This window comes from Trachurus japonicus, chromosome 3 (genome assembly GCF_045865225.1).
Source record: "Trachurus japonicus isolate A0001 chromosome 3, Traja_1.0".
NCBI classification, from domain to species: Eukaryota; Metazoa; Chordata; class Actinopteri; order Carangiformes; family Carangidae; genus Trachurus; species Trachurus japonicus.
Genome location: NC_140909.1, coordinates 14,298,177 through 14,311,160, shown reverse-complemented (window position 1 = coordinate 14,311,160; position 12,984 = coordinate 14,298,177). Strand labels below are relative to the sequence as shown.

Genomic DNA, 12,984 nt, shown 5'->3' with positions numbered 1-12,984 from the left:
TCGCACACGCACGCACACACGCACACGCACACACAATAACTGCATCCGTCTTCACACTTTTACCGATCACTCACATACAAGTTTGCAGGTTACAGTAGATCTCAGTCATGCACTCACAGACATCAGAACATGTTTCCCTCAAGGGTCATTTAGTCAGACAGTGCCCTAGTTTTAGTTGAATCCTGGTGGGAGTGTGAAAAAAAAAAAACTGGCACTGGTTACCACAATACACACAAGACAGCTAGTCAGAGCGGGAGAGAGAGGGAGAGAAACTCTCATCACAGCTACTCAACCCAGCTGCAGCTCTGTTGAAATATGATGTAGAATGAGATGGAGGGAAAGACACCGACAGAAAAACTGTGAGGGAGAGGCGCTCTCCACACACACACACACACACACACACACACACTAGTCACTACAGTATGAAGACGTAAGAGAAGCTGTAACATCTGTCTTCATTAAGTCCCAGTGATAAATAGTAATTAAACAAACTTTTCACCTAATGAATCATCACAGTGTTAATTTTAGGAGCCAAGGGGGATTTTCATGCATCTATATATATATATATATATATATATATATATATACTCTAACAGTACAGTGAAGTAAAAACAGTAAAGAAAAAGAATTACTGTCTTTAATTTATTTCATAGAGTAGCCTATGTAGCTATAGAAATATCAGAGTTTTAATTTTCATGCCGAACACCTTAAAGCACTTTAAATGAAAGGTTTTGAATTGAAAGAGATGGAAGCACAGTGAGAGAGAAACAAAAAGTAAATAAATTGTTGTGATAGACTACTCACACTGTTAATAATCTATCCTGTAAGACAAACCGGATACCAGCACTGTAACTTTGTAGCTGTCTAGCTCCACTACTTTTTATTTCCCCGTCTCTCTGGCAACAGTAACCATGGACATACAGTTGTAACATTCTACTCCGGTACTGGAGTTTCAGAATAAAAGCATAGCATGGAACATCATGGAATATTACATAAATTATCGAAGTTCAACAGTCTTGAATGAAGTGTGAGCCCTCATTTACTTTCCAATTACGTTACTTTAGTATTTTCTATTCTGCTTTGTCCCAATTGACTATGGTTGTCTTTTTGTGAAGTTTCTGATCTCTCACTCTTCTTTAACAAACCACTCTCTTTCTCTGTCACATTTCTCCTCTCCTCCATTTCTTTTTGTTTTCTGCATTAACTAAATTTTTGGCCTTCACCTTTTGTTTCTCTCACTCTGTAGCTGTATGCTGTATTTTTTATCTACTGCTATTTTCTGCATGTTTTGGACAAAAAAAAAGTTTCAAATATGTATAATTGGTACTACTTTGAAGTAGATGTTGATCATTGTCAACTATTTCATAACATGAAAAGGTTATCTAATGCCTGTTTATTTCATTTTATACAAACAATTACAACAACAAAAAAACCCCGAAAACTTCAGTTAGGAATTGAGCCAGTGTTGCTTTCAAGGCAACATTTACAGCACATTGTGTTACATGTTATTATTATAAGAGCAAAAAAAAAAAATCTGTCATTAAGTAGTGACATCTTAACTTGTATTTCTGAATTTTCTGAAATGTTGTTTGTTTTTCAGCCAGAAACGTTTTTACAATGTTAAAACTCTCATTTTCTCTTTTCCATCACTTTTTTCTTCAGCTCTTTGTGGAGGCTACGTGTACGGTAAAACGGGGACTATTCTTTCTCCTGGCTTTCCTGACTTCTACCCTAACTCTCTTAACTGCACCTGGACTATAGAGGTGTCTCATGGAAAAGGTAAGACATAATGAAAACTACTATTCATTTGCTATTCTTTTTTAATTTGTAAATAAATAGTTTTATTACTCTGCATTCATCTGTACTTCTATCCATCCTTTCATACATGGATCTCCAGGAGTCCATCTTGTTTTTCATACTTTCCATCTGGAGGAGAACCACGACTACCTGTCCATCACTGAGGACGGCAATTTCCTGGTCCCAGTGGCTCGACTCACCGGTTCAGTGCTTCCACCGAGTGTCAAAGCAGGACTCTTTGGGAACTTCAGTGCTCAGCTGCGATTTATATCAGATTTCTCCATGAGTTATGAAGGCTTTAATATTACCTTCTCAGGTAAGAACACTGGCTTAGAAGTTGTTTCTCTTTTGTTAACATGGTTGGAGGACAATAAATCTGTCTGACTCTTGTTTACAGGATAGACTGAACTTGTCATTTTAGCCAGACATCGGCTTAGATCATTCTGATCCAAGAGGACAGACTGAACAGATATCATAAACAATGGGAATGGTTGTGTTGCATTGTTGTAGTATTTACCCTACAAAGGCGGAGGAAACTAAAGGAAAAAAGGTCTAAGGTTGTGAGGCTCTTCACCACACTCATATGTAAGCTCTTAAACACAATTTTATGCCTTTTTAGGCTGATGAACTTTATAGTCACCATCACAGACCTTACATAAAACCTAAAAAAGCATTATTATACTGTACTTTTAGCCCCATTTGGGACTGTCTCCCACGCAGTGGAATGAGACAGTTCAGGAAGGTCTCATAAAATAGCTCTGGGAAACAGCTCTGCTCTGCTCTGCTCTTAAATGGAGGTAGAGCGATTAACCAGATATGCTTTTCCCTAACCACCGCGAGTCTTCATCCTTGAAGTCTTTCCTCTTGTATAACTGAGAAAAAACAATTTGAGAAAGCACAAATCTTGTCACAGCTTCGTGTTATTGTGATGTGCTAAGCTATGATGGCCTCGTTACCACACCTCTCACATGTCTGTCAAACTGTGCGAAGGTTACATGTACAGTATGCTTTAAAGGTGTTTTCAAAGAGACTATTTCTATTTTTCAAACGAGAGGACTGTGAGGGGTGATGACTAACTGGTTAGCCTGTCAATTAAACAGCTACTTTTCTGACCAATGGGACCTTCCAGGGTTGTGTCAGCGGGCTTTTTTGCCTTTAATTGATAGCATAGTAATGAGTGACAGGAAATGGGGAAGCAGAGAGATTTGATACAGGGCCGGCTGCAGCGAGGACTATAGCCTCTGCACATAGGGCGTCTGCTCTACCAACTGAGCTAAACAACGCTCCACATTTATGACATTTTAATAAACAACTTTGCAATAACATTTAACTAAAGGTTTCGTTAGTTAGCCTTAGGAACTGCATTTGCCTTCTTTTTGATAATCTAGGCTAGTTACTTTAAGCAGGTCAGTTTTTTCCAGCTACTTTTCCTCCATTTTGATTAGATTTAGCTACTGTCTTATATATGAGGATGTAATGAGATGTTGGAGCATCAAAACTGATCAATAACTGAACCAGAATATGCTGGTAAACTATATCATCAGCTAGCCATAAGTAGCTGAAGGGCAGTAACTGCAGATTGGATTCAAACTTTGTTTTGTAATTTAAACAAATAGTATATGTTAGATTTTTGTTGAAATATTAGACATATTATTGATGTAATATACAATCATATACAGTAGTAAAACACAATCAAAAAGTTCAGTTTTTAGATGAAATTTGAAACCTTGTGCCTTTGTACAGCAGTTATTGTGATTTTAAACTCTTAACCATCAGGATGAATTCTGCATCATTTGAGTCTCTTTAGTCTAATTCCTCAACAATGTTGTTTACCTCTCCCTGCTGTACAGAGTACGACTTAGAGCCCTGTGAGGATCCTGGTGTACCGGCGTTCAGCAGGAGGATGGGATTCAGATTTCGAGTCGGCGACTCGCTGGCCTTCTCTTGTTTCCAAGGCTACCGACTTGAGGGAGACAGTAAGATCACTTGTTTGGGAGGAGGCAGGCGAGTCTGGAGCAACACACTACCGCGATGTATAGGTAAGATAGTCAAGGAGACAGACTGACATAGTGTCAACATGAAAATATGAAGTGATTGGCTCTGCACACGAAACTCAAACAGTTGATTAAGTTATATTCTCATCTAACCTTCCTTGTAAATTTGCCTTTTGTATACAACATTATTCCTGCTGCATCTAAGTATTTCTGCCTTCAATATATACGGGTTGCTTTATCTTATGTGACAGTAACCATTAGCTCGTAAAATAAAACTGTCAAATGAACTTCTTAAACCTTATCAATAAGCCCAGCGGTAAAGTATCTCTGGTTGATTGTTCATGGTTGTAATTCACCAATATTTTATTGCTGTCACAATGGCAATTTACTGTTATTTGACTGGTCGAACGTTGGTTTTATTTGCTGGGATTTGGCTTTTAGCAGCTCATAATTTGCTAGTATTTGATGAGTATCAGTAATTTATGAGAGTCTGACTGGTGACTGCTGGTAATTTTCAAGCCTCCAAAAGAGCAGACTGAAACTGCTATAATAGCATTATCTGCCAAAAGATCAGGCCTGACTGAGAGGCAACTGAGCGACAGCAGCTGGAAGCATGCACTTGGATTATCTCTCTCCCTGTTTTTCTTTCTAAATGTCCTCCTCTTTACCTCTCGTCTTGCTTTTTAACCATCTAACTGGTTCTCCTCCTCTCCCTCTGTATTTGGACAGTCCTGTGGTAGATAATTAGGGCATTAGCTGTTTTATGAAAAGTGGTAATACTGTGTCTTTTGTTACTCCCCATTTCCCTTTTCTAATTTCTCTGCATATTTTCAAAGAGCTCTTGTCTTGGTTCATCTGCTGTCTACTCTTCTTTTCCCGCTCTTTCTGCATCTCTTTCTTCTCCATTCTTTGCTATCCTCTTTTCTCTCACTCCCACTCGTCAGTGCTGTCCTCACTCAACAAAAGAATTTTTGAAGAATTGCTGGTAGCATCCTCGAATTTATGCTTTTTATCGCATGCCCTAATCTACTTTAAAAACGACATAACATTTAAAAAAAAAAAAAAAAGTTCTTTTGGATTTCCGATTTGTTCAGATTTGATAAAGACTGCATCTTTTTTTTCACCATGAGTTCCATATTGTTCCACACCGCCTTCTCTCTTGTCTATCTCATTACTTCCATTTCCTCTTTATCCCTTCTAAGCAGTGGTGGTCCTTCTCAGTGGGAGTTAAAAGCCTGCTCGGCTCGCTTCTTTTTTTCCTCTCCTCATTTACATATGACAAAACTCTATTTGCACAAAGTACCACTTATTTGAATTCCTAAACTTTGATAGGCACTGCACCTGCCAGATAATTCTGTATAATTTATAGGAAATACTTTTTTCTCTAACAAACTAATCCAGACCTGCTTTTATGCAGTGTTTTTCATTCTGCCCTCTTTTTTTAATCTTTTGCAGTTTATGTTTAATTGCTTTGCTTTTGAATATGTTTTGCTTTTCCTTCTTCTTGATGTTATTGTGTTTCTAAGCTACTTTATGCTGTAAGGTTCATTATAATTATCATCATTATTATCATGTCTGCTAAATTGAATAAGGTTTGTGGTTAGGACACGGACTTTTCTCTATTCTCCCTTTTTTCATGTACAACTATGAGTCTCTAATTTCTTTACACAACAAGCCAACACAGATATCCTGACTGCTCTAAAAGAATTAGGTAGAATTTCTGTGATTTTGATCCACAGTGTCTGTGTCCTTTATTCTCTTGCTGTAGCTGAGTGTGGAGCCTCCTCACTAGGACCAGAAGGTGTTCTCCTCTCTCCGAATTTCCCTTCCAACTACGATAATAACCATGAGTGCATTTACCGCATCACCACTGAAAAGGGCAAAGGAATCAGGCTGAAAGCTGAGAGCTTCTTATTGCAAGATGGAGACTATCTCAAGGCATGTATTTGTGCGCGCACACACACACACACACACACACACGCAGACATGCAAATAAGATCAGCCTCTCCCAATCAGATGGTACAAGTGCATAAATGCATAATTTAATTTACTCACTGACTCGGACGCACGTACATACAACGCACATATGGGACTATAGCATAACTATAAACTCTCTATAAGCACATTGTGTATATCTAGAGCAGAGGTCTTCAACAGGGGGTCTGTGACTCCTAGCGGATCTGCAGAGGGGCTGCAGGGGGGTCGTGGAATTTTTGGTTGATTTATATCTTTTAGTTTCCACATTTATGTTTCAAATGTCATGTCAATTTGAGTAGCTTGTCTGCATGATTATCATGCAGTTGACAGACATTGTTGATATTGGCATTGGTATCAATTAACAAGGTCTGTTTATAAATGGCAGAGGGACAGCCCCCTACTCACTGTGTCTGTACACGTTTAGAAAAAACATGAATATATGAACCTGTGTATATTTACTGTAAATAGCTTAGTAGATTGAATGAACAATACCAAGCTGTTGTATGTACATACTGGGCCCAATTTAATATAATACACATTTGTTTTTAACATAGTGGTTCCTGCTCCATCTCTCCGTCAGTTTGGGGGTCCTTGGTCTGAAAAACATTGAAGACCCCTGATCTAGAGGAATATACTATATGCTCAAACCAACTGATATTATGGGTTAACTATTGTCAAACATTGCTTGACAAGTAAAACGATCATGTTTTTGAAAAAATACGTATGTTTAGATGATGAGGTAATGAAATCAAATACATTTTTTATTACACTATGACCAGCAGCTTGTTAGCTCTTTGCTTTTAAAGAGTTAATAGTGTATGGTATCACTTCAGTGCTATTTGCTATAGTACACTAGTTTTTAAATATTTGAAATATAAAAATGTTTCATACAGAGATATCAAAGACTGTAAAAAGTATCACCAAAAGTAGCCACCTTCATCAGAGCATAAGTGCAGATATCATTGAATGATATAAATAGAAGTATCAGAATGTCCAGCCTCATCTTGACACTTGACTTATTTATGTCGTTCTTTTTAATGTTAGCCACTTCATCACCTTCCTGTGCATCCTATACATTTGTTCATCAAGGGGAGCAGTTTACCTGAATGATGCCATACCAGTTGGAATTTGAACAAAATTCAGGGACGTTTGATTCGTCCTTCATCTTTGTTGAACAAAAAAAGCAAAAATCCACATTGGATGGGAATTGCTCCTCAATATATTTTAAACCCATACTCTACAGTCATTTTTATGTTGTACTGCTGAGCCAAAAGTTTCTCAACACAATCCTCAAAGCCCATTCTGCAAGCTTTTGTTCCAGCCATGCACACCTGGTCCAATTAAGATGTCAGGGAATGTGCAGCCCTTAATTATATGAGGTGTGCAAGAACAAGGCAGGAATAAAAACACAAACGACAGGAAGGGCTTTGAATCCTTGGTTTACCCAGTATGTAGTTAAATTGTATTACCAAGGTTTGCCCTGGATGTTAGATGTGTTAAACATTGCTGTAAGGAGCAATAACACCCCTGTAGGGGTTTATAACCCATGTTTTCTATTAGTGCAGATGGTGCCCCTGCTGTATTAGCCATCCATGGCTGAATGAATACATGAGAAACAGGGGCACAGAAGGATCAATCCCCACTCATTTAACCCACTGTGGAACACACTACAGTGGGTTATTGTTGGACTTGAGGGTTAACCCTTGTTTTTAATGGACTTTTATACACATGAACACACTGGCAGAGGAAACGCATGAGCTCCAATCAGGGTTGGAACATTTTGTGAGTGTTGTGTGAAGACGTGTTCAACAAGAATTCCATAGTCAGTAGTATTTGTTTGTGTGAGAGAAAGAGAGATAGGAATGAATGAAGAAAGTCTGTGTGAAGAGACTGTGAATACAATCTGTGAATAAATGATACATGCGGTGAGATTACACAAAGGCACTGTGTATAAGTGCTTTTGTGAACATCTGTGATGGTGGTAAACAAAAGAAACTACACAAGATGGCGGACTCAAAGACGGCTGCTGGGACTGCATGTCATGTGGTGCAGAGAGTGTGTGTTTCTTTGTTTGAAGCCAACTCATGTTGGCTGAAAAGTGCTAGATTAAAAGAGAGGGTAAGCTACATGCTAGACCCCACCCTGGCTGATTGCCATACTGTGTTGTGCTGTGCTAGGTTAGACTCAGTCAACCTTACCCAGTCCATGGAAAATAAGAAGTCCTATCAATCAGTGTGCAGCTTTGTAAAGTCCAGTGTGGCTGCCTGGTGGGAATAGTCCTACAGGGTGTGCAGCTCTGTGGCTCTCTTTTTTGTCCTTGTAGTAGTATTAGGTGCTCAACACTTACTCTGTTTTGTAGACCCCGTCTTGTGAAATTCAGCTGGCAGACTGTGTCATACACACTTGACTAATCTTAAAAAGGCACACCTGTGTCCTTGCTATTGAGAGAGTGTGGAGTGCAGCAGTGTGCACTGAGCAGGCCTGCAGAGAAGATCTTCCAGGTAGCAGCCGTGCTAACCTGGGGCTGAAACCCACAGCTGGAGTCGAGGAGAGAGGGAGAACAACAAAGCAGCTGAATTTTGTAATTTGTTTTGTTGGCCTAGTTACACCTTGGATGACATGTCACACACTGACCAATTAGCTGAGTGGATTGATGGGTCAACTATGGGCATTTTACTGTATGCCTTTATTAGACAGGCATGCTGTTACTTCAGGAGAGACTCCTATTTATCGTATCAAAACCCCTATACAGGTTTGATCTGCAATATGTTATGATGGAGTTTGGATTGTCACAATGTATGGTTCAGGAATTGATTGAAGTGTTTACATGGTTTAAAGTTGGATGGGCATACTTGTGTATGTCAGAACTACAAAGAGAATTACAGATGTTCCCAAGACTCCTAATTCTTTATAATTCCTCCCAAGAGTACATGTGCCCACTTCAGTGTCAGTCAGGAGCAGCTGTGTGAGCTGTTTTACAGTCTTGATGCTGTCCTACACACATCTTCTAAAACTGTTTCTATTCACAATGTCTCTTAGCGGTATTAGGCCTGAGGGCATGGTTAAGCCAGTATGTGGTTAGAGTGTATTATCAGTATTAGGCCTAGAGCATTGGCTGAGCCTGTCTGTGGTTAGATTGTGTTAGTAGGTTTCTATCTGACTTGTAGAGAGACTGAACATCATTGTACAAGGTGGACACGTTCCCAGAGGAATAGGTTTTTAAAAAAGAAAATCCTCTTAAGGAAAGGTGTGACACTAGGATGGTTAACGGATAAACATGCAGAAATATTACTGATATATTTGAGAAGATGAGGTTGGAATAACAAAGAATGGAGAGAAGACAAAGACATTTGCTCTTTTCCAAATTGAAACTCTGGTCTTCACAAGGCATTTGACATGGTATTTACTGTAATAGATTGATTCCTTATCAGAAAATAACAAGAACAGAGGAGCAGAATAAAGAGTGACTAGAGATCACAAAAGTTAATGAGGATACATTGGATTGTAACATAGCAGTCAAAAACCAAAGAGGCCCAAAGGCTGATTACAATAATCCCACTTTACATTTATTCGGGGCCTACAGCAAAATTATTTTTGGACGCAATTTAGTGGCCTACTTTCAGTCCGAAGGATTGATAATGAATACCTGTAAATTAAATGAAACGCAGGTGTTTTAATGTGCAGGATATTCCAATGCAGTGATGTTGTGTGTGCATGTTGTACAGATGGTACAGTCAAAATTGCTATGATGATAATTCAAGCCGCTTTGTGTTAGTTAGACATTATCATTGACGATGACCACAATCATATCAACAGAATGTGCAGCTGGAATGAGTGAAGGAGCAAAATACATTTTGTCAATAGCCAGTGTTAGTTTTTATCTCTAGAGTCTTGACAAGAGCTTCATCCATTGTTGCATTTACAATGAAAGAAGTTATAATAATGTGTCTCCTGGTGTGGGATTGTGAAAAGATGGTCTGATTGGACCTGAGTTAGCTGGTTAACATGCTAACATCAGTAGTAAAAAACTAATGCAGGGGAGAACAGAGAAGAGAATGGAGTTAATATTGGCATTGCTTTTCAAACACAAGATATTAACCAGTAAATAAATTGAGTTGAATGCTGAACTTGCAGTGTTTCTTCTCAACTGATGAAATTGTTGTCAATGCTAACTGTAGCAACTGCTTATTGCAGTCACCAAAATGTTGGAGGAAAAATGTTGCAAATCTTTAACTAGTTTCAAATTGAATAGAAATTAGGAAATAAATAGTTGGAATCTTCTGTTTTAATGGTCTTCGGTTCAATGGTCTGAGGATAATTGTCTCCCCATTGTCAGAAATCCAGCAGTTTTTCTTACTGGTGTATAAAAGGCATTTCTTCTATGATTAAATGACACCATGGTCATCTTATGCAATGTACTGAGCATTTATTAAAAGCAATGGCAAGAAATGTACAGAAAGTCTGTTAATTATAACTTTCGAAAAGAATTAACAGAAAGCTCCATGCAAACTATAATGAACTGGAAGGAAAGCCCCAAAGTGCCACTTAGGCTAGCAATTAGCATGCTGCTCCCCAGGCTAACAGTAATGGAGGTAATGTCTGTTGCTGTGGCTGAACACCGAGCGCAAACCATTTGTTTCATAGTTCCAGCAAGCTTTGAGCTAAAATCTCCTGTAACACAAGAACCTCCTCATTACAGCTGCTCTTACTAGAAAGGGCTAACCAAGACCCTTTCCCACAAAAATATCCACTAATACGGCCCTTGACCAAATTCACTTAGATGTACACCAGGTCCAAAGGAGAAATGAAGAGAGGGTGATGAGGAAACAAATTGGGGTTGTGCAGGAATTGTTATGAAAGTAGAGGTGGTGGGAGAACGAGAGAGAGAGAGAGAGAGAGAGAGAGAGAGAGAGAGAGCGGTGGTAGATGGTGACATGTTGATTTATGAGCCGCAGGGCTTTTCATTAACCATATCGAGTTTTACTGAAACACAGAAAGCAGGAGAGAAGAATAAAGAGAAAGCATGAGACAAACAGAACGAAAGAAAGACAAACAGCAAGATGCAAAACAGGGCGGCACTGATGGAACGAATGGGATGTGGGAAGGCAGGGAGAGGGAAGGGAAGGGAAGAAAATTTGGAAGGGGGTTACAGATGCTGTGATATTACTCTTATTTTTTTTATATATATATATCTTTTTCTCATTTTCACTCTGTCCTTTCCCGTGTCATTTTATCCTCTTCAAATTTATGTGTTCCACCCAACCACACACTCAACACACTGTAGCTCCTGCTTTGGCTTCATGTAGAGGTGTCTCCTCTGACTGGCAATCCTTGTAGAGAAAAAACAGCACATTGCCTTCGTTCTTTCTCCTATGGCGTCCCTGCCACCTGCAGACCTGTCACCACCAATCTGTGAAAATGTCCCTGGCTGCCAAATATAAGCATGAGCAGTTCACATTTATATCCCAGCTGTGAGGTAGTATTATGGGGTACTTCAGAGCCCTAATTCTCCCCCTTCAAACTGCCATCAAAAGAAGACAGCACTTCCCAAACTACTACATCTCTACTGGTCACACTAAATCGTATTCATAAGTCATCAAACCATCCCCATTGATTGCCTTATTTGGTGTACCCAAAGCTGGCAAAAATATTTCAGCAAGGCAAGCAAACTTAGTCTCATTGACCTCTCTAATAGCCCGCCAGGGAGTAGGACTCTTATTATGAAAGAAACCATTTCCTCCATCTCTAACCTTATGGCTGTGCACACAAAGTCTCTCTTAGAGTTAGAAAAGATCAAACTCTATTCTCCATAAATTTTATTCACAAATATTCTCACTAAAATATGCTCAAATGTGGTTATACAGTTTCCATTTCTAGCTGCATTCACTTATCACTTTGTTGTATCTATGTTAACTTCCAAAAACAATGTGTTTACTGTGCTCGCAACATAACTGTGTATTGAGTCATGTTTTGGAGAAAACAAAAGTACCTAGAACTGTTCAGAAAGGGTACATTTTGAGACTAAATGTGCTGCAGTGGTGATGTGTGCACAACAACCCTTCAGCTGGAAGCTGTTACACTTCGTCATTTGTTGCCAAGTTGCAAAGATCTTTCTGGCAGCCATTACTCTACCCTCCACATCTCCTCGTCTCATAGCACTCATTTGAAATAAATGACTTCTAGCTGTTTTGTCTCTTGTTTGTGTTGCCAGCAACAGGTTCATAATCACATTGCAAACGTCAGGAAGCAAAATTGCTTGGAGATCAAAAAGTAAGCTTGAGTCAGGAGAGCCAAAACTCCTATCATTTCCATCTATTTCATAATTCATACAAAGGGAATGGAGAAAAACCTCATCAACAAAAGAATTACAACCTAAGTCCTGCAGTACAAAACTAGTCCAGTGATGTTTTTACACTGAAAATATAATTTAGATCTAGATGTCCTGTTGCTTTTACTTTCCTATTTTTTTTACTTTGCTATTTTCATCTCCCTTAATGTGCAGCATCTCCAACCAAGTCACACACTTGCTGTTTTTTAACATTAGAGAACATGCATACTGCAGCTTCTAGCTTTTACTGACTGTTTCAAGGAAACAGTAATATCCTCTGTTGACCATTCTCTTGAAACACACATTTTCAAAATATAAACAAAAATTTGGAACAGGGCTGGAGACATCCTCAACTGAGCAGCAGCTACTTCCATCGAGGACTGCAATATCCTCTTTACAGATGCACAAATTAAAGTGATACCTGGACCTGCAGACAAGGATTAAATTGCTAAAACTGCAGATAAGTTAGTACGGCAGTCTCATTCCACTACCTTTAACTGTGGCAATCAATATTTCAAGTAAAGTAACCAATTAATTTATCAACCAGGAAAGCTTCCAACCTTTGTTTCTTTACTCTCTAGAATTGTTTCATAAAAATCTTGATGGTTTAGCATAACGGGAGGCTTCTTCAGTTCTGCTGACTGTTGTAGACCCCCATAACAACTCACTTGTGACTTCAGCATCTTTCATGTGATATTTGAGGCTCTATCTTTGTGGTGCTTCACAAAATCCATGCTGATGCAAAGCTGAGCAAAGTGGCTTTTTCCTGAGGCTCAGTGAGGTTTTTTTTTTGTTTTGTTTGCCTCACTTGCATTGTTTGGTATTTTGGAGTCACAGCACAGGCAACACAGCTTCGCCCTGTAAGCTTTGTATTCCAAACCGTGTTAG

General features: G+C 39.0%; 1 protein-coding gene across 1 annotated transcript in view; it reads left to right on the top strand.

Annotated features, from left to right (window-relative positions):
- LOC146989734 (CUB and sushi domain-containing protein 1-like) overlaps positions 1–12,984 on the top strand; it is a 373,646-nt gene that overhangs the window by 262,153 nt on the left and 98,509 nt on the right. Inside the window, exons 21-24 of the mRNA XM_085763336.1 lie at positions 1,663–1,779; positions 1,898–2,113; positions 3,648–3,836; positions 5,560–5,729. Coding sequence (XP_085619462.1) covers positions 1,663–1,779; positions 1,898–2,113; positions 3,648–3,836; positions 5,560–5,729 — 692 coding nt within the window. The remainder of the gene's footprint in view (positions 1–1,662; positions 1,780–1,897; positions 2,114–3,647; positions 3,837–5,559; positions 5,730–12,984) is intronic.